At 34.2% G+C, this 24802-nt stretch overlaps 1 protein-coding gene across 7 annotated transcripts in view; it reads right to left on the bottom strand.

Annotated features, from left to right (window-relative positions):
- Nucleotides 1-24802, bottom strand: part of LOC118180898 (FK506-binding protein 15-like) — a 138686-nt gene that overhangs the window by 86775 nt on the left and 27109 nt on the right. For all 7 annotated transcript variants that reach the window (XM_035349966.2, XM_035349965.2, XM_035349968.2 and 4 more), the window contains exons 6-11: nucleotides 13471-13545; nucleotides 13244-13342; nucleotides 9409-9558; nucleotides 9178-9246; nucleotides 4914-5057; nucleotides 3302-3402 (exon numbers count right to left, since the gene is read on the bottom strand). In XM_035349966.2, coding sequence (XP_035205857.1) covers nucleotides 3302-3402; nucleotides 4914-5057; nucleotides 9178-9246; nucleotides 9409-9558; nucleotides 13244-13342; nucleotides 13471-13545 — 638 coding nt within the window. The remainder of the gene's footprint in view (nucleotides 1-3301; nucleotides 3403-4913; nucleotides 5058-9177; nucleotides 9247-9408; nucleotides 9559-13243; nucleotides 13343-13470; nucleotides 13546-24802) is intronic.

Here is a 24802-nt window from a genome sequence, read left to right as displayed (position 1 = left end):
CTGTAAAAAAATATTTGCCTTTAACAATGCTTTTGTTTATAATAATTAATCTCATACTTTAAGCAAAATTTTCGACCGGGTATTTTTGCTGAAAATATTTAACGAAAGAATCGCCGTCTTTATGAGTGATCTATTTTTAGTCAAGGTCATCGTTTAGCAGAACATTGCATCAGTAAGATGTTTATATCTGTGTTGGGAAGGAAGGGAAAACAGGTGTTGCGCTGACGCAACGTCAGCAGGAAATGGGCAGTCAATCTCCTTTTTCACTCATTCCTTTCGATGTTATGGTTCATGTTCTGGTTGTTTAAAAATGCCTAGAATGAGGTATCTTACATTAGAAGAAGCCCTTCAAAGATTTTTTGATGAAGAAACAGATGATGATAATGTTAATAATGACCAGAAGGAAACTGATATTGTTATTTTTCCCCCAGAAATTGCAGAAACTAGTGACGAAGAAGAAAGGCAATATTTTAAATAATGATAATGATATTTTACCAAATGATACTGCTGGGGAAGTTGAAATTCACGTAAGAAGTAAGTTTCAGCCTTCTAAAAGCAGTTATAGTCGTACTAAAAAGTTTAAAAAGCAGAAGACTGAAATCTTGAAGTGGATAGAAAAGGAACTGTTAGTTATGTCTCAGGAAGAACATGAAGAAAGAGCTAGCAGAGAAATTATAAAAGACAAAACACAAGGTAAAACTAGTGCAAAGATTTTTTATTTTCTTTTTGGTTTAGACATTTACGCTCTTTCGTTGAACAGACAAATATATATGCTCAGCAGAATTTATTGCATCTGAAGCCTATATGAAAAGATTTATTGGAATATTATCGCTTACAGGATATCATTCTTTACCTCAAGAAAAAATGTATTGGTCTTTTGATACGGACATTTCCGTTCCTGTTGTACGAGAATCGATATCACGTTTGCAGTACAGGAATATGAAGCATAATTTACATTTGAAAATAGTCAAATTGACAATACTGATAAATTATATGAAGTGAGACCATATCTAAACTTACTAAGTATCACCCCTTTTTACTACTGGAAATATAAAGTCTCTTTTAGATTTCAGACGCGAGAATGCATTATTCCTTTTGAAAACTCCTACTGAAAATGTAGAATTAGCCAGAAAGAGATCAGCAGCAGGAAGACCTAGTACATTCAGCATTCAAAAACCATTGCATGGAGATGGTAGACATTTTATCGTAAAGTCCGTTGATAACAAAAGACTTTGTTGTAAAGAGTACCATAGCCAGGCTGTTTATAGATGCAAAGTATGTAATGTAGCTTTACATCATGATTGTAATCAAGCTTTTCATATGAATCTTTCAATTGAAATAATCTGTATTTGTAAAAGAATTACAATGTATATTTTAATATTAAATTAATTACAAGTAAAGTGATTTGTAGATTTATAAAACGTTATACAGCTAAAAAGTAATCCTGCGCTCCACTCAAACAAAAAAACTCACACGAGTACTATCCTACTCATTAAACATCCGTAGTCTTATTCCGCTGATGTTGCGCGAACGCAACACTCGCTTTTTCCACAGGTAAGAGCATTTTTTTCATTTTCAATCTAAATTTATGTTATAAATGCTTAATTTAATATTTGTTATTATTTTCATGAGAAAAGAAACATTCCTTGTAGTTTTGGCGGTTAATGGGTTAATGACTTGCAGCATATTAAGTTCAGAGATTGATTCCAATCTCAAGCAAAATTTATAATGACATCTGACACAATATAATACCTACCTATCTACACACACACATATATATACATACATACATCCTTTGCCAGAAAAGTTCCAGGAAAAGGTCGTAAAAAAAAATAGACAATTGCATTTGCCAACCAATGATCCTAGTTGCTATAAAAATAGTCCTCTTTGGTTATTTTTACACAACTGCCAATGTTTCTGGAGGTATTGGAATTAAGCAGGAAAATCATCAGTTGCGATGATTGCAGGCTCATTTGCCACAGCCCGTTGGATGTCTGCAATAATCTTGACAAAGCTTTTCAGTTACCCGTGGAAACTAGGAAAAATCACAATAATCTTTGACACAAATGTGGGATCACATCTAACTCTATCCAATACTTTAGCAGAAATTCTTCGTCTTTCCGTTCATCTGTTAGTGAGTGAGTGATGATTCTTGCATTAAATTTCTCTTTCCCTAAATCTTCGCGTAAAATCTTTTGACACACATCACGATTCAAATTCAGTTCTTCTGATATCATACACATAGCTACACAATGGTCTTCTTACAATAACTGCCTTACAAGTACCTCATTTGTGTTGGTATGTGCTATAGACTGATGACCAGCTGTGAGATCATCTTGCACTGAATCTCTGCCTTCACAAAACCTTTTGTGCCACTCGAAAACAAGACTTCTTGAAAGTGCCTCACTTGCATATGTTGGCTAAATCATGTTTCACGTTTCACTGGGAATTTTTTTTAGCTTAAAGCAGAACTTAATGTTCACTCTTTGCTTGCAATCAAAATACATTGCGTCACCTTAATGAATGCAATCTGAACACTGTGTTGCTATGCACAGCCATACCACTTCGTAAGTGTGCGTGGAAACACGGCAAAGGTCATGTCAAGTAAGAATACATACCAAGTAACATAAAAACAGCATTTGTTCCTTTTTAGTACTCCAAACTCAGAAATATTAATAATAAAAAGAATGGCCAGGAACTTTTCTGACAAAGGATGTCCTCAAGAAAAAATTAAAACAGGCTCGAACATGAAATTTCCAGTAATCAAATAGTTAGGAAATTCGGTAGCAGAGCAGAAAGTAATAATAAATAAAATAAAGAATGATGAACTCTTTTACTTTGAACTTCCCCCTTTTTCTCACAAAATGACTTTCTTTGGATCTAAATATGATTTAAAAAAATTTAGAACTATTCAAGATTAGCAGTTAATATTTAAATACTTTCAAGCATTATTAAAATGATGTTTAATTTTTCAAGAACTTTTCTTTCATAAGGTACAGGAACCATATATTAGGGGAAAAAAAGACAGACAAGCAATGTATTAGATTTGAAGCATTCTCAAAATTCATTTTCAGACTTCATACCCTTATGGTACACTGTCAATTACAATAGTTAAGTAACATCAGAGGAAGTCAAAACAGAAAGTTTAGTTTTATGTAATAAAAATTAAGACATAAGATTACAATATTAAAATTTAGCAAAATTTTTAAGAAAATAAGACTTGATATTTCTTCAAAAATGCTACAATGCATAACAAATAAGTTCAGCATTTCATTAAAAATGAATACATAGAGATGCTTACGATATAGAATGGCGAGGTGGAACTTCAGGTTTTTTTTCTGCAATGTTATCAGAAACTTTAACTGGGCTAGGAGAATGAGAGGCATCTCGAGAAATTTTAACCTATAAAAATAAAAGCATATAAAGTTGTTATAAATTTCATTACCACATGCAATGCTCAGCTTGGATACTGCTGTACAGTAAATGCAAAGGATAAATACGAGGGCTATCCAGAAAGTAGATTACGTTTTGGAATAAAAAAATAAACAAAGTATAGGAAACAAATTTTATTATATACAGATGAAAGCCACACTCAAATACTACTTTTCTACATAGTCACCATACAAATTAAGGCATTTATCGTAGCGATGTACGAGCTTGGAAATTCCTTCGTCGAAAAATTCGGCCGCCTGCGCCTTCAACCACTTCGTTACCTCTTCTTGCAGCTGTGCGTCGTCATCGAAACGCTGCATAGCCAGCCACTTCTTCATTGCTGGGAATAGGTGGAAGTCGCTCGGTGCCAGGTCGGGACTGTACGGCGGATGAGGAAACAACTCCCACTTAAAAGATTCAAGAACTTTACGAGTGACATTTGCCGTGTGGGGCCGGGCGTTGTCGTGAATCAACAAGATCTTAGAGCTCAACATTCCTCTGCGCTTGTTTTGAATTGCTCTTCTGAGTTTTTGGAGAGTTTGGCAATACCTTTGAGAGTTTATTGTAGTGCCTCTTTCCAGGAAGTCCACCAAAATTACACCTTTTCTGTCCCAAAAAACAGTCGCCATCATCTTCCTTGCCGACATTGTTTGCATGCATTTCTTGGGTTTTTGGGGAGAACTTGTGTTCCCCCACTGCATTGATTGCAATTTCGTTTCACAGTTCACATGTTTCGTCACCAGTAACGATGCGATCGAGTAAAGAGTCACCATCCTTATGGTAAGCGTCCAAAAAGTTCAACGCTGCAGCCATTCGCTGATTTTTGTGGTCCTCTGTCAAGATTTTTGGAATCCATCTTGCACAAAACTTGTGGTAACCAAGCTTTTCGCTGATGATTTCGTGCAACAAACTTTGCGAAATTTGTGGAAAACTCAAAGTTCCGTTATTGTGAAATTTCGATTTTCACGGACTTTAGCATCGACTTTTTCGAGAAGTTCGGCGGTCACTATGCTGGGTCTCCCACTTCGATCTTCGTCGTGAACATTGGTTCGGCCATTTTGAAATCTTATGACCCACTGACGCACTCCACCTTCAGTGATAAAGTTGTCCCCATACACTTCACGAAGCTGCCGATAGATTTCTATCGGTTTACAGTTTTTTGCAGTCAGAAACCTTATTACTGAGCGCACCTCGCAGCTCGCGGGATTTTCAATTAACGCAGACATTTCAAACCGTCACAGTATCTGAACGGAGCACAGCACGAACCTCTCACTAGCACGGCTAGATGCAGACTGAGCTGTGCAACGCTCTGACCCCAAGATGGCCGCGCTAGCCCCGCCCCTAGCGGACACAGACGGAAACGTAATCTACTTCCTGGATGGCCCTCGTAGTAAAACTACTTTTAATACAGCATTATAAATATAACTATATTTAAAATATTATTTAAACATTACCACATGTATAAATTAGATTTTACTTACTTTTACTACATGAATTTCAAAAATTAAGGTGGAATGTGGTGGTATGGTATTGCCCATACCTTCTGAACCATATGCTAAATTAGGAGGCACAATCAACAGACGTTTGCAGCCTTTCTGAGCACCTAAAAGACCTTCATTCCATCCCTAAAACAAATTACTGCTTTTTTAATAAAGAACACATTAACATTTTGGATCTTTTTCATGACACAACAACATGGTAAATTTTTTCTAAATACAGGAAATATGCCTCTTATATTAATTATATTAACAAATAATGACCTAAAACAGGAAAACATACTTTTAAAAATATTTTTTTCTTTTTTTTTATACTAATCACTATGAAAGGAAATCACCAAGTACAAAACTGCAAAGCAGAAAATAAAATGGAAAAACAAAATTGCAACCCCCCAAAACATTATACATTATACTTAACCCTTTGTTGCATACAAATAATCTACAGAAGTTAAACGAAAATGTTTGTATTTTTTCTACTTAAAATAACCTTAGTAATAATAATAACAAATAATTTTATTCAAATTGCGTTTTAAATAATTGCTACAGTTTGTTCACTACAGTGGACAGCACGAATATACGTACATGCTAACAAATCTCTTCCCAATGATTTACGGTCATTGCATTTGAAATCATTTCCTGCCTTGTTTGCAGTGATCATTACCATCTTCTAAATGGCAAATCTACAACTGACATGTACATACAGATCCTCCAAAATACCTTCATTTCGTCGATTGTGAATGAATTCATTTTGCTATGATTTTGTAACATATACCTATTGAATTCAAATGTCAAATGTTCTAGAAATTCCTTGCCAAATATAAACATTTCCAGTGGTATTTTGGCTTGATAAGCAGTACATTTGGGTTTCAACTCACTCTGTTCGGTAGATCTTTATCTACCCACTCCACAATTTTCTCAAACTGACATTTAAAGGAAATTGTCTAAAATTACTAATTATGAATAAAAAATGACAATATAAGAAGATAAAAACAAAATTATATAATGTTTACTATGAGAATTGTATTAACTTGGAAACAGAAGTAGCAGCCATTTTCCAAATAGCAATGCTTTACTTAGTGATGCTATACAGCCATCTATGATCGACAGTTGAAAGTTCTAATGATATAGAATGAATAAACACAGGAATGGAATCTGTTAAGGCATAACAAATTTAAACTTTTGTCTACTAGAGTGGACATGATGCAACAAAAGGTTAAATTTATTTACACAAAATTTTGTTTCAGAAATTTAATTTTAAAAAATTAAATTTATTTTTTTTTGCACACCACTCTTATACTTATTTTCTGGTAATCATATATCTGTATCGCATTTCCCATACTGTGATGCCAATTAAATTCTGCTGAGTATGGCTCAAGGTCCTGTTAAGCCACATGTAACATACTCTTAGAGAAAAAATCTGATGTGTACACCACGACTTCCTTGTACGGAATATTAAATTATACGCATTTTTTCTTGCATTTCATTTAAACTTATTAGATTGAATTAAACCTTTAATAACAGCCTTTAACCTTTAACAGCGCATAAACCACAATAGAATAAATGCATTCTTTAAAATTCACTTTGTTTACCATAGCGACACTCTGGCACTAGGTTTACTTAACAGTATTATATTTCGTTCATATTATAATTCAGAATGCACAAAATTTATATCATTTAAAGAATTATCTAATCGTTGCCACATGTTCTATTCAAATACTATAATAAAGCTAGAACTATGTATAAAAGAAATTAAGCAAACAAAACAAAAAAGAAACAGTTTTTCACAGACGATTGAGTATTTCTCATTCAATTAATTCAGTTTTCACTTCGCGACAAGGCAAAAATACATAAAAACTCAAAATATCTGTATTAAAAATTACGAAGAAAATCTTAAACGCTTATTTCCTCGAAAAAATTCCAGAAAGGATTAAGCATGATTTAAATAATAAATGAAGGTGTTATCTTTGTTGTTGCGAAGCTAAGTTTCTCTAGATTGACAACAAATCCACTAGTCTGCTGTTTCAAATGTACACAATAAATGACCGCCATAAAAAAAAAGGCTTAGCCGCACTTAAACAACTTTAAAATTGTTGATAATTCTAAAAATATTGCATACAGATTTACTAAAGGCTTAAAAACCTTAACCGGAAGATAAAAAACAACATAATACAATCATTTTTAAAGCAAAAAATGTACAATTTACAAACATATAAGAGTAAAGAAACTGAGATCACTGAGCCGGGTAACAGAGTGGATATATATATAAATATATTTATATACGTGTGGCGCGGCAGATTGCAACCAAAATACGAGGTGCACATCTACATGCTATAGTAGTCCTATATACAAAATTTCAACGTTCTGAGGTTACTCATTTTTTAGTTGTGCGAGATACGTACATACATACGTTCCTTCAGACGCCACGAAAATTTCTCTTCAGAATTCATTTTAAAGCAGTTTTTTAGTTTTTTTTGGAGGAAAAGAGTCTTTTATTCTGTCCTTACGTACAGATATCATGGAAAAACAACGTTAAATTGCATTCGAAAGCGGTCAAAGTGGATATTTTCGTTGAAATATGCTGCCTGAAGCTTTTCGCAATTACAATACTTCCTTTTTACTTCGTACAAGGAAGTAAAAAAGCATTTTTTCTTATACTAGATTGCATGAAATGCATTTAGATGTGAATTATGAAAAGCCTTTAGAGATATTATATTAAAAGTTGTAAGAAAATGAAGGGAATTTGTGATGCAAGTTTTAGTCCTATGATTACTGATTATCATTTCCAACAGAAGCACATTTACGTTTGACAAAAGAACTTACATGCTGCAAAAAAATGACATTATTTTTCAATATGTTTCAAAATATAGATTGATTTTGGGGGTAAAGTATAAACTGATGGGATATGTTAACAAATTTTATAGCCAAATCGGAAATATCTTTAAAAAAATGCAACCCAGCTCATTGATAAAGTAGGATTACCTCATTAAATGCAGTAAAATTACATTAAGATCACTTTTAGAAAGTTTAAACTAAAATCCACAATAAAAAAAAAAAAAAAAAAAAAAAAAAAAAGAAGAAGAAGAAGAAGAAGAAGTGCTGCAGATAAAAATAAAAATAGCAAGTTTTGAATTTATTGTTATTCTTACCTTTTATGCAAAAAGTGATAAATGAAATAAACTGTATTTAAAAAATATTACAGAGTACTAATATATGTGTAGACTAAGTTACACAAACTTTAAATAACACCTACATAAATATAAAGAAACTATGAAAATGAATTTGAACTTATTTTGACAGAATTGAAACAAATGGCAAAAAATAAAAGGGAATATTATTTCAGAATTTCTAACCAAAAGACAAAATATCCTTGATGAGTTTTTGATGCATCATAAATTTTAATCCCATGAAGAATATTTAAAAGTAAATGCATTTTCCCACATTTTAGACATTATTTTAATTCAAATAAATTATCAACTTGCTGGCATGACAAATGTGAGAGACCAATTTGGTTTTTTGAAACTCTGTTAAGAAAACTATGCTAAAGAAACTGAATTAATATAAAAATGCGACAATTTAGTAGATATTTATTTTGAAATATTGTCAACAGAATTTACTTTACAAATTATATGCTTTATATTTGAGTAAAAATGATCTTAATGAAATAATGTATACGCATTCAAATGTTTCAGAGCTTGATGTTAAAAAAAAATATCACTCACTGGAGAGAGCAACTTTGGTGAAAGGCATACGAAATATCTTTTCACTTTTCTTAATGATTCCTGTAACTGTTGCTGCAGTATAGAGATAATTTTCAATGCTGAAAATGATTAAAGATTACAAAAGAAATAGAAATGGACAAACACAAGCTCTCTTTTAATTCTTGCCATTGAGCATGAAGAGACAAGTAAAATTGATCTAAAAAATAACATCAACAGCATGCAAACGACTACTCTGCTTATGTATTTCATAAATCCCTTTTTACTGCAACTGAAACTTAACATCCCCCCCCATTTTTAATTATTTACATTTATTTAGATTGTTTCTGTGTGTTTTTGTTGTTAATAAATTTTTTGATTATATATGATATTTAGTGTATATATATATATATATATATATATATATATATATATATATAGATACTTATTTTAAGTTTTGCTCACGGGCCCAAAATTTCTAGTTACTCCACTGGTTATTAGTTACTAATAACTAAAGGTAAAATATAGGGCACATATAATTCTTTCTTACATACCTTAATTACCTTACTCTTTCCAAGACGCACACGGAAAAATGACTCTGAACTCATATTGCTGTCAAAAACCTTAAAAGGAAGACATGAATTAATATTCAGATGTGAAGACAATTACTTAAATTCAGTACTAAAAAATAAACATTTCAATATGTATTTGCATTAGATACTTAATATTGTTTACAAAGAAAATGCAAAGGGAAAAAAAAGAAGAGGGTCAGAGGGTGCACTTACCTGGCCAAATGAATAATTTTGCAGTAGCCAACCTATGTATTTAACTTCAGCTGAATCTCCACTTTCTAAACCTGGACCTTCTCCTTGAAGCAAATCTTGGATAACTAGTGACAGATTCTTGCCTTGACAATTTGCCTTAGCTAAGGCAATCTATGCAGAAATAATAAATAAAAATATATAATAATAAATAAAATTATACTAAAATAAACACATACAAATTTTCAATAAAATAGCATTAACTTGACTGAAATATACATGAATGTTTACTTCTCATGTCAAACGTACAAACAGTCATTGATTCTGAAAATTATAAAACATATATTCAAGTGAGCATGTTTCCAGTAAAAGTAAAAATGTAGGATAGAAAGATATAAATAAATACAGTGCATTCTGTGCAGTTATCATTCTGTGCCACAGTCAATAGATACAGTCTTCAAGACACTACACAGCAACATAAGTTCTAAATTTATTTTAGGAGGTAGTTTTAAGCCAAATCTGGCTATGTGCAAAAGTATTTTAAAGCAATATAAGTTCCAGAATTTATCTCAGGACATAATTCTAAGTCAAATCTGGCTTTGCAAAAATGTATTTTAGAGTGACACACATTCTGTTCAAATCATTTGCAGAAATGTCAAGTGTCTGAAACTTAAAATAAAAAACATTTGGTTTTTATAGGGCATAGCATTATGTCTACAAGTACAGGCAGAATAGGACAAGCTATCAGAATTGCTCCACTAGTTATTCCAATTTTGATGGACAACATCCCAGGAGATGGAACTAAGAATTCCCATCCCTCTTTCCCTACCACCAAACCTCAAGAGGACTTTTGAATTGCCAATATTTTAAATATCCCCATTTAGACATCATATACTTGCAAACATCCATGCCTTCTCCAGGATTCAAACCTGGACCCAATGATATGGCAGACATGGTAACTAACCATTATACTGATCAGGGTTATCATACAATCAAATAATTACTGGACATGAGTGCTTACTGAGGTACCTGAAAAGATTTAATTTGCAAAATAATAGTCTTTATAGTGCTGAAAGCAATGCACAACAAGTTCATCAAAGACTGGTGTGCAAAAATTAAGGACGAAAAGATTTTTTCAATATAACTTTGTACAAAAGCTTTCCACATCAACACATTTAATACCATAAGATCCCCAATACATAAGGACATGAGTAATGTAACACTTACTAAAAGAGAAATCAGAGGGATAAAAAGAAGCTTTATTGAAAAAGTAGCATGGAGCGCAATGCAACTGAAGGCCGAAACATCCCTGTGATAGGTGTCCAGCAAGAAACATCCGGTCTTTAATAGGGGATATGATCTCCCCTGACTGCTAGGCAGGTTTCACAGCATCTGCCCATGCTGAGAATGAGGGTGTCAATGAAGTGTTGAGGCATTGCTGCCCATTCATCTTGCAGCGCCAATTGAAGCTCCGGAATCGTTACTGGTGGTAAGGTACGAGCTGCCAAGCGTCTGCCTAAAAAATCCCATACATGCTTGATAGGATTGAGATCTGGAGATCGTGCCGGCCAATCCATACGTTCAATATCCTCACTCTCTAAGAGCTGTTCGGCAGCTACTGTGTGATGACATGGTGCATTGTTGTCCATGAAAAGAAACTGCGGACCCATAGCGCCTCTAAAAAGACGCAAATATGGAAGAAGAATCTCATTACAATAACGGGTCCCGTTGACTGAACCTGCATCGAAGATGTGAAGGTCTGTACGACTACCAAGCATGATGCCTCCCCAAATGAGAACACAGGCACCTCCATACCTGTCTTTTTCAATGATGTTCGAGGGATGATTGGGGCTTCCCCGCTCTCTCCAGATGAGTATGCGATGAGAATCGCTACTCAGACTGAATCTGCTCTCATCTGTAAAGAGTACTCGTCCCCATTAATTGTTTCTCCGATTCCGGTGTTCCCGGCACCACAGAGAACGCCCTCTCCAATGGGCAGGCGTTAGAGGTACACACCGTACAGGGCGTCGTGCAAACAGACCACCACCGTGCAGTCTTCTGGCCATGGTAAAACGTGATATTGGTCGTCCAGTCGCCTGTGTCGTGTGTCTAGCGATTTCTCCCGCTGTCTGCCGCCTGTTTCTTCTGGCCTGTAAGGCAATATACCGGTCATCTGCGGGTGTGGTTCCTCGTGGACAACCACTACTAAACCCCCGGATAGCTGTTCCTGTAGTTTGAAATTGTCTCCAAAGTCGTGAAACGATGCTGTGAGCAATTCCGAACTCTGCAGCCACACTTGTCACACTGTGGCCTTCCTGCAACTTCCCAATGATTCGACCTCGGGTAAAAGCATCCAGATGTCGTCTAACAGATTGATTATTCGCCATTTCTCGCTGAGGCAGCAACTCGGTGTGATTTTAACTGCTGTACGACGTGCAATCTCTTTGCCAGAAATACTGATCTTACACTGACAACATGCTTTATACTACTCAGACACTCTCCCATTACGTCTACCTGCATATCTGCGCATGTGCTACCATACATCACCTTACTTAATCTCCTGATTGGTCTTTCTGTCCGCTCTGCCTCTTCGTTCAGCTGATATGCTAATTTTTTGACTTCGTCCTTCATTTTTGCACACCAGTGTATTATTGCAACATGTTAGGATAAAACATGGTAATATAAAGGAATTCTACTGCTATATTCTAATTTATATTCGCAAAGTATTTGATGAACTTTATAAATGGCAATATAACAATACTAGGAATTTTGGCTTGATGTTTTTAACTGTATTTTTGTTTTAATCTGTGTTGGGTGAGCTGCGTTAATCATGAGGCTGATTATTATCGGCCAGGAGGGTTGCAGCACACTTGTATATTATATAACATTGCTGATTAGAAAAGCATATTAATTCTACAGAGTTTGAAGCAAAGCCAGCACTTGTGTATTTGCATAAGTTTACATTAGGTTAACCAGGCCTCACTAACTGTTAAGCTTCCATCCCATTTTTGAAGAACATCCCAGAGGTGGTTTGAGCATCTTCCAGCCTTCTTCTCCTGCCACTAACCATTCAAGAGGACGTTTTACTTCCATGTAGTTTGAATGCTCCTTTGTTGCACAGACACTACATGGTTAAAAACATGCATGCCTTCTTCGAAATTCGAACCTGAGCCTATTAGTATAGCAGTTGGTATCATTAACCACTATACTGCCTGGGTAGCGTATTATGTCAGTGAAGAAATATTTGAAACTATATCAACAACAAAAGCTTAGTTTGCGATGATGTCCACATGGATTTAAAGCCCCTTTCAACCAGTGGCACAACGCTGTACTTTGAATAAAAAGGCATTGAAAAAAAGAAATGGGTTTCTTTAATAAAAAATAAATATCTGCCATGTCACAGTTTACTTATTTATTAAATTTCTTGCCTTCCAACCCAGCCATTCATTTTTATCAAGATAGTTTTATGAGGTGAATGCTTTCAGATGATTCAAGGCATCCAAAATGATGCAATGGCAAGTTTATGGCAGATAAGAAAAGAAAATGATGTCATGATGAATGACTCTGAAATGTCAGCAAGAATGTGTGGCCCAATAGATGTTAATTTTTTTAACATATTTTAAACATTACTACGAGTATTTTCAGTGCAACTTTTTTTTTTCTTCTTTTTAACATGTTAGATTTATACTTATAAGAGAGGTACAACAACAAATCGCTTCACAAATATACTCTATTCTAATAATTGCCGTTTTTCTTTACACTAAAAGATCAGAAATCCTTTTTAATGAATGCCAGGTACACAGTTATCAAATACAAACACTTTCACACATGAAATATAACTATAATAGTATGATTTCACCTGTTTAGCAAATTCTGATAGTTCTGCTTCAGAAAGAAAATTCAAGGACCAATTTTCTTTATTTTCATCATAAATGTTAGCATAATTATTAGGCTGCACCTATATAATGAAAATACAATGTAAAATTATTATTGCTATGAGACAATACAATGTAAAATTATTATTGCTTTTGCGATAATTTTTGAGAAAATATAGTAGAAGCATGCATGAAAAATTGAAGTACTTACATGAAATGTAAAACTTGGAATGATACTGCAAGAAGTAACTTGTACTTGCTTGCCTTTATACAGCAGAAATTTATACTAAAAAAATTTTCAGTCATTAATTAAAAAATTCAAAGTCATTTTGAAATTATTTTAAATATAAAATTTAATAATCAGAAAAATAATTAAGCAAATACATAATTTTCATATAATAAACATAAAAGTCAGTAATAGTATGATAATATTTTAGTAAAAATGAAAAATAGGAATAATGTATGCTTTAATTAGAAGCAGGAAAATGCATATATAAAGGATTGACTTATTTATATGTTAACTCTGCAAGCTACACAAATACCAAGAAGTAAATCCTGCTACAATATTTACCCTACACAAATACACAAATTAATTATGTCCATACATATTTTCTTTCTATAAAAAATATTTAACTGATTCACCAAGGCAGTGTAATATAATATATATATTACCGGCATAGTATGAAATACCAGCATTCTATAGAATGCCTAGGCACTATATATAATGCCAGACATTTTCAGGCAAAGTGTGAAATATGAGAATTATTACATACTTTCCCTAGGCATTCTATAGAATGACAAATGCTCTTTAGGCAAAGTATGGAAAAGAGGTTATGATAAAGCTATTAGTTAAAAGACATTCATTCATTCCTAGAAAATACAAATGTTATTTTGAAAAATTAATGAAAGAGTTCCATTAATAATAAACTCATTCAAAATATGTAAAAAAATAGTGATAATGATCTTAATCCAAAATAATAAATTTTTATTTTCTATCTGGATGAGACTGGGAATCAATAAGATGTACCTGACAACAGAAATTAAATTCAGAAACAATCATGAGTTTCACAACAATACCCTTTTTGATTCAGAAGTCAAACAACAAAAATCAGCGTTAATTCACAAAATTTTCACAGGACTAGTTTCGATGGTTTTACCGAACCATCATCTTCAGCTGCAAAACCGCAAATGAACAAGATAGGAAATAATGTTTAGATAAGATAAGAAAGCCTGGACAAGAATAAGCAAGTGGCGCCATCTGTTGGCGAAACCAGAACTAAAACATAATTTCTCTAAAAGCCGAAGGCAAATTTGGATTGGAATTAGGATCGTTAACTAGAACAGAAAGATTTTTATGAATGTGAAATGCCTCTAGAAAATCCAGTTCTCCAATGGAAGATGTTTTTTGAATAATTTTGGCAGCAGAAAAATTGAAAGTGTGATTTTCGGACCAACAATGTTGAGCAACAGAAGATTTCTGTGTTTCCTTTTTTCTAACATATGCCTCATGTTCTTTGACGCGAAATTTTAAGGCTCTCTTAGTTTGGCCAATGTAAATTAAACCGCACTGGCAAGGAATCCTATAAATACCCCAGGAATTCATATCCGGAATGGGGTCCTTGAGTATAGAAGTTGGAATTTTATTGATGGGAGAGTAAACAACCCGAAAGTTAAATTTCTGCAAAATATGTGCAACTTTATAGCTTATTGATGGAAAGAAGGGAATGACAACAGAATTTTTATAATCTCCTAAAATAAGAGTGTGGCTTTTAGTGTGTTGAGATGAGAATTTTTTAACTGCTTGATTAATAATGTTGGGTGAAAAGCCCCTGTCAATAGCTATTGCTTTTAAATAATTTAGTTCTTCATCAAGGGCTAGTTTGGAGGAGCAAACTTGAAGAGCACGGAAAACATAGGAATAAAATGAAGCTAACTTTTGTTTAGTCGGATGACCTGATTTAAAGTGTGGTGGAAGGCAAACCGATGAAGGTTTACGGTAAACTGTAGTACTGAAGTTGGATGTGTTACGTGTGACCAGAATGTCGAGAAACGGAAGAGAATTGCAAGTCTGAAGTTCAAAAGTGAACTGAATAGCAGGATCAATAGAATTCATTGTTGAAAGAACTCTATTTAAATCATCTTTATTACCTTCAAACAGGGTAAAAGTATCGTCTACGTAGCGGAACCATGCCGGGAAGTTTAAAGTTTCAAACAATTTTGATTCATAATAATGCATGTAGATATCAGCCAGGATGGGACTGAGGGGGCTTCCCATGGCTAATCCTTCAGCTTGCTTGTAATATTTATTTTGGAAAACAAAATGTGTTTGTTTCAAACAGAGTTGAGTGAGAGAAATTAGCTCACCAATTTCGATGCAAGAGAAATGAAATTCGCGAAGTCTGGTTTCTAGACATCTTAATGCACCCTCCACTGGGACATTGGTGAATAATGATTTTACATCAAAAGAAACCATGAGTAAATTACGAGGAGAAATGTTTTTAACCCTTTTTACAAACTCTATTGAATTTTTTATGGTGTAAATGTTATTGTCTAATAGAGTGGAAAATCTAGAAACTAAATATTTAGCTAATGGATACGAGGCAGTACCTAAATTTGATACAATAGGGCGGAAAGGAATACCACTTTTATGAATTTTGGGAAGAGCATATAATCTGGCACAATTCGCAACAGATGGGATAAGCGAATGTTTTAAGTTGCTTGAAATGATTTGCGAAGATTTGATCGCAGTTTTTATTTTGGATAAGTCTGAAGGTGAAGGATCTTTAGGGATTGGATTATATGGTCCTTCGTTTAAGAGTTTAGTGACACCATCGATGTACGTGTTCTTATCCATGACGACTATCTGGCCACCTTTGTCGGCCTTTGAAATGACAATATCCGGGTTAGAATGAATCTCGCGCATTGTAGCTCTTTCTCTCGCAGTTAGATTTGGTTTCAGAGGTTTATTATTGAATTTCACATTATGAACGATAAGATGCCTAATCATTTCTTTCTGTGAATCTGAAACTTTACTGAACTTGAAAGCTTTTTCGATAGGAGCCAAAATCTTTGGAATCGAGGGTTTACAGGTTTGTGAGAAGTTAAAATTATATTTTAGAATTCTCTCTTGTTCTTCTGAAAGACTAACATTAGAAATATTAACTATTGGCTTGATGTTTACAATGGGAAGATTTTTTGAACTACTTGAACTGGAAGACTGTAAAAGAAGTTTTTCGAATTTAACTGCAAGGGTGTTTTTATGACGGTTAACTGCATTCTCCGTTCTAGACCAAGACTTTTGTTCAAGGGCAGTGAATTTTGGATATGTTTTAGCGAGTTCCAGATGAAGCTTATAGAGTTCATGTTCAATTTTGGACAATTGTTGACGTGTATCCCTTATCACAGACCGAAGTAAGGCAAGTTTGCAATTTAACAGAATTCTTGAAACGCGACTCGAAGGTTTTTGATTAGATTTGATTTGAATAAAATTGGGGATCAATTTTTTACATTTACATTTAAGTAAAAAGTCAAGATGATTCAGGAATTTTTGCCGTTTCAGGCATAATTTAGTGAAACGATTAACGGATGAAGGCATGATAAACAATGCAGAAAATCAAACTAAATTAACTGAGCAATAATAAAGTACACACAAAATAGCAGAAAAATCCCTCACTGAAATGAATAGAAAACAAAATGTTTGTAAGCAAAATGCATGAAATCAGACAAGCAAAGCACAATATCGAAATGTACAAAACATAAACATAACTTGAAAATTGCAAAAATGTACTCACCGAAACTCCTACAATCACAAAATGGCGGCCACACCACGTGCAAAAAAGAAAGCAAAATGTAAGCCTGTTTGGGGCTTCTATAATTAAGACACAATAACACGCCGAATAAATACTGATTCAGAAGTCAAACAACAAAAATCAGCGTTAATTCACAAAATTTTCACAGGACTAGTTTCGATGGTTTTACCGAACCATCATCTTCAGCTGCAAAACCGCAAATGAACAAGATAGGAAATAATGTTTAGATAAGATAAGAAAGCCTGGACAAGAATAAGCAAGTGGCGCCATCTGTTGGCGAAACCAGAACTAAAACATAATTTCTCTAAAAGCCGAAGGCAAATTTGGATTGGAATTAGGATCGTTAACTAGAACAGAAAGATTTTTATGAATGTGAAATGCCTCTAGAAAATCCAGTTCTCCAATGGAAGATGTTTTTTGAATAATTTTGGCAGCAGAAAAATTGAAAGTGTGATTTTCGGACCAACAATGTTGAGCAACAGAAGATTTCTGTGTTTCCTTTTTTCTAACATATGCCTCATGTTCTTTGACGCGAAATTTTAAGGCTCTCTTAGTTTGGCCAATGTAAATTAAACCGCACTGGCAAGGAATCCTATAAATACCCCAGGAATTCATATCCGGAATGGGGTCCTTGAGTATAGAAGTTGGAATTTTATTGATGGGAGAGTAAACAACCCGAAAGTTAAATTTCTGCAAAATATGTGCAACTTTATAGCTTATTGATGGAAAGAAGGGAATGACAACAGAATTTTTATAATCTCCTAAAATAAGAGTGTGGCTTTTAGTGTGTTGAGATGAGAATTTTTTAACTGCTTGATTAATAATGTTGGGTGAAAAGCCCCTGTCAATAGCTATTGCTTTTAAATAATTTAGTTCTTCATCAAGGGCTAGTTTGGAGGAGCAAACTTGAAGAGCACGGAAAACATAGGAATAAAATGAAGCTAACTTTTGTTTAGTCGGATGACCTGATTTAAAGTGTGGTGGAAGGCAAACCGATGAAGGTTTACGGTAAACTGTAGTACTGAAGTTGGATGTGTTACGTGTGACCAGAATGTCGAGAAACGGAAGAGAATTGCAAGTCTGAAGTTCAAAAGTGAACTGAATAGCAGGATCAATAGAATTCATTGTTGAAAGAACTCTATTTAAATCATCTTTATTACCTTCAAACAGGGTAAAAGTATCGTCTACGTAGCGGAACCATGCCGGGAAGTTTAAAGTTTCAAACAATTTTGATTCATAATAATGCATGTAGATATCAGCCAGGATGGGACTGAGGGGGCTTCCCATGGCTAATCCTTCAGCTTGCTTGTAATATTTATTTTGGAAAACAAAATGTGTTTGTTTCAAACAGAGTTGAGTGAGAGAAATTAGCTCACCAATTTCGATGCAAGAGAAATGAAATTCGCGAAGTCTGGTTTCTAGACATCTTAATGCACCCTCCACTGGGACATTGGTGAATAATGATTTTACATCAAAAGAAACCATGAGTAAATTACGAGGAGAAATGTTTTTAACCCTTTTTACAAACTCTATTGAATTTTTTATGGTGTAAATGTTATTGTCTAATAGAGTGGAAAATCTAGAAACTAAATATTTAGCTAATGGATACGAGGCAGTACCTAAATTTGATACAATAGGGCGGAAAGGAATACCACTTTTATGAATTTTGGGAAGAGCATATAATCTGGCACAATTCGCAACAGATGGGATAAGCGAATGTTTTAAGTTGCTTGAAATGATTTGCGAAGATTTGATCGCAGTTTTTATTTTGGATAAGTCTGAAGGTGAAGGATCTTTAGGGATTGGATTATATGGTCCTTCGTTTAAGAGTTTAGTGACACCATCGATGTACGTGTTCTTATCCATGACGACTATCTGGCCACCTTTGTCGGCCTTTGAAATGACAATATCCGGGTTAGAATGAATCTCGCGCATTGTAGCTCTTTCTCTCGCAGTTAGATTTGGTTTCAGAGGTTTATTATTGAATTTCACATTATGAACGATAAGATGCCTAATCATTTCTTTCTGTGAATCTGAAACTTTACTGAACTTGAAAGCTTTTTCGATAGGAGCCAAAATCTTTGGAATCGAGGGTTTACAGGTTTGTGAGAAGTTAAAATTATATTTTAGAATTCTCTCTTGTTCTTCTGAAAGACTAACATTAGAAATATTAACTATTGGCTTGATGTTTACAATGGGAAGATTTTTTGAACTACTTGAACTGGAAGACTGTAAAAGAAGTTTTTCGAATTTAACTGCAAGGGTGTTTTTATGACGGTTAACTGCATTCTCCGTTCTAGACCAAGACTTTTGTTCAAGGGCAGTGAATTTTGGATATGTTTTAGCGAGTTCCAGATGAAGCTTATAGAGTTCATGTTCAATTTTGGACAATTGTTGACGTGTATCCCTTATCACAGACCGAAGTAAGGCAAGTTTGCAATTTAACAGAATTCTTGAAACGCGACTCGAAGGTTTTTGATTAGATTTGATTTGAATAAAATTGGGGATCAATTTTTTACATTTACATTTAAGTAAAAAGTCAAGATGATTCAGGAATTTTTGCCGTTTCAGGCATAATTTAGTGAAACGATTAACGGATGAAGGCATGATAAACAATGCAGAAAATCAAACTAAATTAACTGAGCAATAATAAAGTACACACAAAATAGCAGAAAAATCCCTCACTGAAATGAATAGAAAACAAAATGTTTGTAAGCAAAATGCATGAAATCAGACAAGCAAAGCACAATATCGAAATGTACAAAACATAAACATAACTTGAAAATTGCAAAAATGTACTCACCGAAACTCCTACAATCACAAAATGGCGGCCACACCACGTGCAAAAAAGAAAGCAAAATGTAAGCCTGTTTGGGGCTTCTATAATTAAGACACAATAACACGCCGAATAAATACTGATTCAGAAGTCAAACAACAAAAATCAGCGTTAATTCACAAAATTTTCACAGGACTAGTTTCGATGGTTTTACCGAACCATCATCTTCAGCTGCAAAACCGCAAATGAACAAGATAGGAAATAATGTTTAGATAAGATAAGAAAGCCTGGACAAGAATAAGCAAGTGGCGCCATCTGTTGGCGAAACCAGAACTAAAACATAATTTCTCTAAAAGCCGAAGGCAAATTTGGATTGGAATTAGGATCGTTAACTAGAACAGAAAGATTTTTATGAATGTGAAATGCCTCTAGAAAATCCAGTTCTCCAATGGAAGATGTTTTTTGAATAATTTTGGCAGCAGAAAAATTGAAAGTGTGATTTTCGGACCAACAATGTTGAGCAACAGAAGATTTCTGTGTTTCCTTTTTTCTAACATATGCCTCATGTTCTTTGACGCGAAATTTTAAGGCTCTCTTAGTTTGGCCAATGTAAATTAAACCGCACTGGCAAGGAATCCTATAAATACCCCAGGAATTCATATCCGGAATGGGGTCCTTGAGTATAGAAGTTGGAATTTTATTGATGGGAGAGTAAACAACCCGAAAGTTAAATTTCTGCAAAATATGTGCAACTTTATAGCTTATTGATGGAAAGAAGGGAATGACAACAGAATTTTTATAATCTCCTAAAATAAGAGTGTGGCTTTTAGTGTGTTGAGATGAGAATTTTTTAACTGCTTGATTAATAATGTTGGGTGAAAAGCCCCTGTCAATAGCTATTGCTTTTAAATAATTTAGTTCTTCATCAAGGGCTAGTTTGGAGGAGCAAACTTGAAGAGCACGGAAAACATAGGAATAAAATGAAGCTAACTTTTGTTTAGTCGGATGACCTGATTTAAAGTGTGGTGGAAGGCAAACCGATGAAGGTTTACGGTAAACTGTAGTACTGAAGTTGGATGTGTTACGTGTGACCAGAATGTCGAGAAACGGAAGAGAATTGCAAGTCTGAAGTTCAAAAGTGAACTGAATAGCAGGATCAATAGAATTCATTGTTGAAAGAACTCTATTTAAATCATCTTTATTACCTTCAAACAGGGTAAAAGTATCGTCTACGTAGCGGAACCATGCCGGGAAGTTTAAAGTTTCAAACAATTTTGATTCATAATAATGCATGTAGATATCAGCCAGGATGGGACTGAGGGGGCTTCCCATGGCTAATCCTTCAGCTTGCTTGTAATATTTATTTTGGAAAACAAAATGTGTTTGTTTCAAACAGAGTTGAGTGAGAGAAATTAGCTCACCAATTTCGATGCAAGAGAAATGAAATTCGCGAAGTCTGGTTTCTAGACATCTTAATGCACCCTCCACTGGGACATTGGTGAATAATGATTTTACATCAAAAGAAACCATGAGTAAATTACGAGGAGAAATGTTTTTAACCCTTTTTACAAACTCTATTGAATTTTTTATGGTGTAAATGTTATTGTCTAATAGAGTGGAAAATCTAGAAACTAAATATTTAGCTAATGGATACGAGGCAGTACCTAAATTTGATACAATAGGGCGGAAAGGAATACCACTTTTATGAATTTTGGGAAGAGCATATAATCTGGCACAATTCGCAACAGATGGGATAAGCGAATGTTTTAAGTTGCTTGAAATGATTTGCGAAGATTTGATCGCAGTTTTTATTTTGGATAAGTCTGAAGGTGAAGGATCTTTAGGGATTGGATTATATGGTCCTTCGTTTAAGAGTTTAGTGACACCATCGATGTACGTGTTCTTATCCATGACGACTATCTGGCCACCTTTGTCGGCCTTTGAAATGACAATATCCGGGTTAGAATGAATCTCGCGCATTGTAGCTCTTTCTCTCGCAGTTAGATTTGGTTTCAGAGGTTTATTATTGAATTTCACATTATGAACGATAAGATGCCTAATCATTTCTTTCTGTGAATCTGAAACTTTACTGAACTTGAAAGCTTTTTCGATAGGAGCCAAAATCTTTGGAATCGAGGGTTTACAGGTTTGTGAGAAGTTAAAATTATATTTTAGAATTCTCTCTTGTTCTTCTGAAAGACTAACATTAGAAATATTAACTATTGGCTTGATGTTTACAATGGGAAGATTTTTTGAACTACTTGAACTGGAAGACTGTAAAAGAAGTTTTTCGAATTTAACTGCAAGGGTGTTTTTATGACGGTTAACTGCATTCTCCGTTCTAGACCAAGACTTTTGTTCAAGGGCAGTGAATTTTGGATATGTTTTAGCGAGTTCCAGATGAAGCTTATAGAGTTCATGTTCAATTTTGGACAATTGTTGACGTGTATCCCTTATCACAGACCGAAGTAAGGCAAGTTTGCAATTTAACAGAATTCTTGAAACGCGACTCGAAGGTTTTTGATTAGATTTGATTTGAATAAAATTGGGGATCAATTTTTTACATTTACATTTAAGTAAAAAGTCAAGATGATTCAGGAATTTTTGCCGTTTCAGGCATAATTTAGTGAAACGATTAACGGATGAAGGCATGATAAACAATGCAGAAAATCAAACTAAATTAACTGAGCAATAATAAAGTACACACAAAATAGCAGAAAAATCCCTCACTGAAATGAATAGAAAACAAAATGTTTGTAAGCAAAATGCATGAAATCAGACAAGCAAAGCACAATATCGAAATGTACAAAACATAAACATAACTTGAAAATTGCAAAAATGTACTCACCGAAACTCCTACAATCACAAAATGGCGGCCACACCACGTGCAAAAAAGAAAGCAAAATGTAAGCCTGTTTGGGGCTTCTATAATTAAGACACAATAACACGCCGAATAAATACTGATTCAGAAGTCAAACAACAAAAATCAGCGTTAATTCACAAAATTTTCACAGGACTAGTTTCGATGGTTTTACCGAACCATCATCTTCAGCTGCAAAACCGCAAATGAACAAGATAGGAAATAATGTTTAGATAAGATAAGAAAGCCTGGACAAGAATAAGCAAGTGGCGCCATCTGTTGGCGAAACCAGAACTAAAACATAATTTCTCTAAAAGCCGAAGGCAAATTTGGATTGGAATTAGGATCGTTAACTAGAACAGAAAGATTTTTATGAATGTGAAATGCCTCTAGAAAATCCAGTTCTCCAATGGAAGATGTTTTTTGAATAATTTTGGCAGCAGAAAAATTGAAAGTGTGATTTTCGGACCAACAATGTTGAGCAACAGAAGATTTCTGTGTTTCCTTTTTTCTAACATATGCCTCATGTTCTTTGACGCGAAATTTTAAGGCTCTCTTAGTTTGGCCAATGTAAATTAAACCGCACTGGCAAGGAATCCTATAAATACCCCAGGAATTCATATCCGGAATGGGGTCCTTGAGTATAGAAGTTGGAATTTTATTGATGGGAGAGTAAACAACCCGAAAGTTAAATTTCTGCAAAATATGTGCAACTTTATAGCTTATTGATGGAAAGAAGGGAATGACAACAGAATTTTTATAATCTCCTAAAATAAGAGTGTGGCTTTTAGTGTGTTGAGATGAGAATTTTTTAACTGCTTGATTAATAATGTTGGGTGAAAAGCCCCTGTCAATAGCTATTGCTTTTAAATAATTTAGTTCTTCATCAAGGGCTAGTTTGGAGGAGCAAACTTGAAGAGCACGGAAAACATAGGAATAAAATGAAGCTAACTTTTGTTTAGTCGGATGACCTGATTTAAAGTGTAGTGGAAGGCAAACCGATGAAGGTTTACGGTAAACTGTAGTACTGAAGTTGGATGTGTTACGTGTGACCAGAATGTCGAGAAACGGAAGAGAATTGCAAGTCTCAAGTTCAAAAGTGAACTGAATAGCAGGATCAATAGAATTCATTGTTGAAAGAACTCTATTTAAATCATCTTTATTACCTTCAAACAGGGTAAAAGTATCGTCTATGTAGCGGAACCATGCCGGGAAGTTTAAAGTTTCAAACAATTTTGATTCATAATAATGCATGTAGATATCAGCCAGGCTTTAGAGAAATTCGGCTTTTAGAGAAATTATGTTTTAGTTCTGGTTTCGCCAACAGATGGCGCCACTTGCTTATTCTTGTACAGGCTTTCTTATCTTATCTAAACATTATTTCCGATCTTGTTCATTTGCGGTTTTGCAGCTGAAGATGATGGTTCGGTAAAACCATCGAAACTAGTCCTGTGAAAATTTTGTGAATTAACGCTGATTTTTGTTGTTTGACTTCTGAATCAGTATTTATTCGGCGTGTTATTGTGTCTTAATACCCTTTTTGTTTTGTTTTTTGGCAGGGCTCACAAAGGTGGTGGCACAGTTCAATTACCACTCATTAAACATTCCCCACAGACAGAGGATGATGAACAGACTTCAATGCAACTTTACAGTCCTTTATATACATTGAACAAGTGGCCGGTTCTCATTCCATGTATGTGCTATAGCTTTGTAATTCTAATCATTTGCATGTCTTACCTCACTTTACATCTCCTGTAAGTTTGGTTCAATTTGTGTAATTCCTTCATGATATTGCATATGGTATTTAGAAACATTAGTTTTTATATGTGTGTGCATGCTTTTTTTAATGGATGTATACTTTGCATTGTACATAAGGGCATGCATTTATATTTTTGCTTCAGGTAGAAACATATATAGTTACAGTTCTGTTCACATATAAGCATCATGCATCACAAACTGACGTAATTTCCACCATAATCATTTTCATGCCATATATACTATAGCTACACAAGAGTTATGAAATATATTATTGCAACAATTCCTTGTACATTTCTCATAACTGATGCATAAGACATCACTAATATGGTATAATAAATTA

Source organism: Stegodyphus dumicola, chromosome 1 (assembly GCF_044657685.1).
Source record: "Stegodyphus dumicola isolate Sdum_Otavi_A_Nest chromosome 1, ASM4465768v1".
NCBI classification, from domain to species: domain Eukaryota; kingdom Metazoa; phylum Arthropoda; class Arachnida; order Araneae; family Eresidae; genus Stegodyphus; species Stegodyphus dumicola.
Note: the sequence above shows the minus strand (reverse complement) of the source record. Positions and strands in the feature narration are given on the sequence as shown.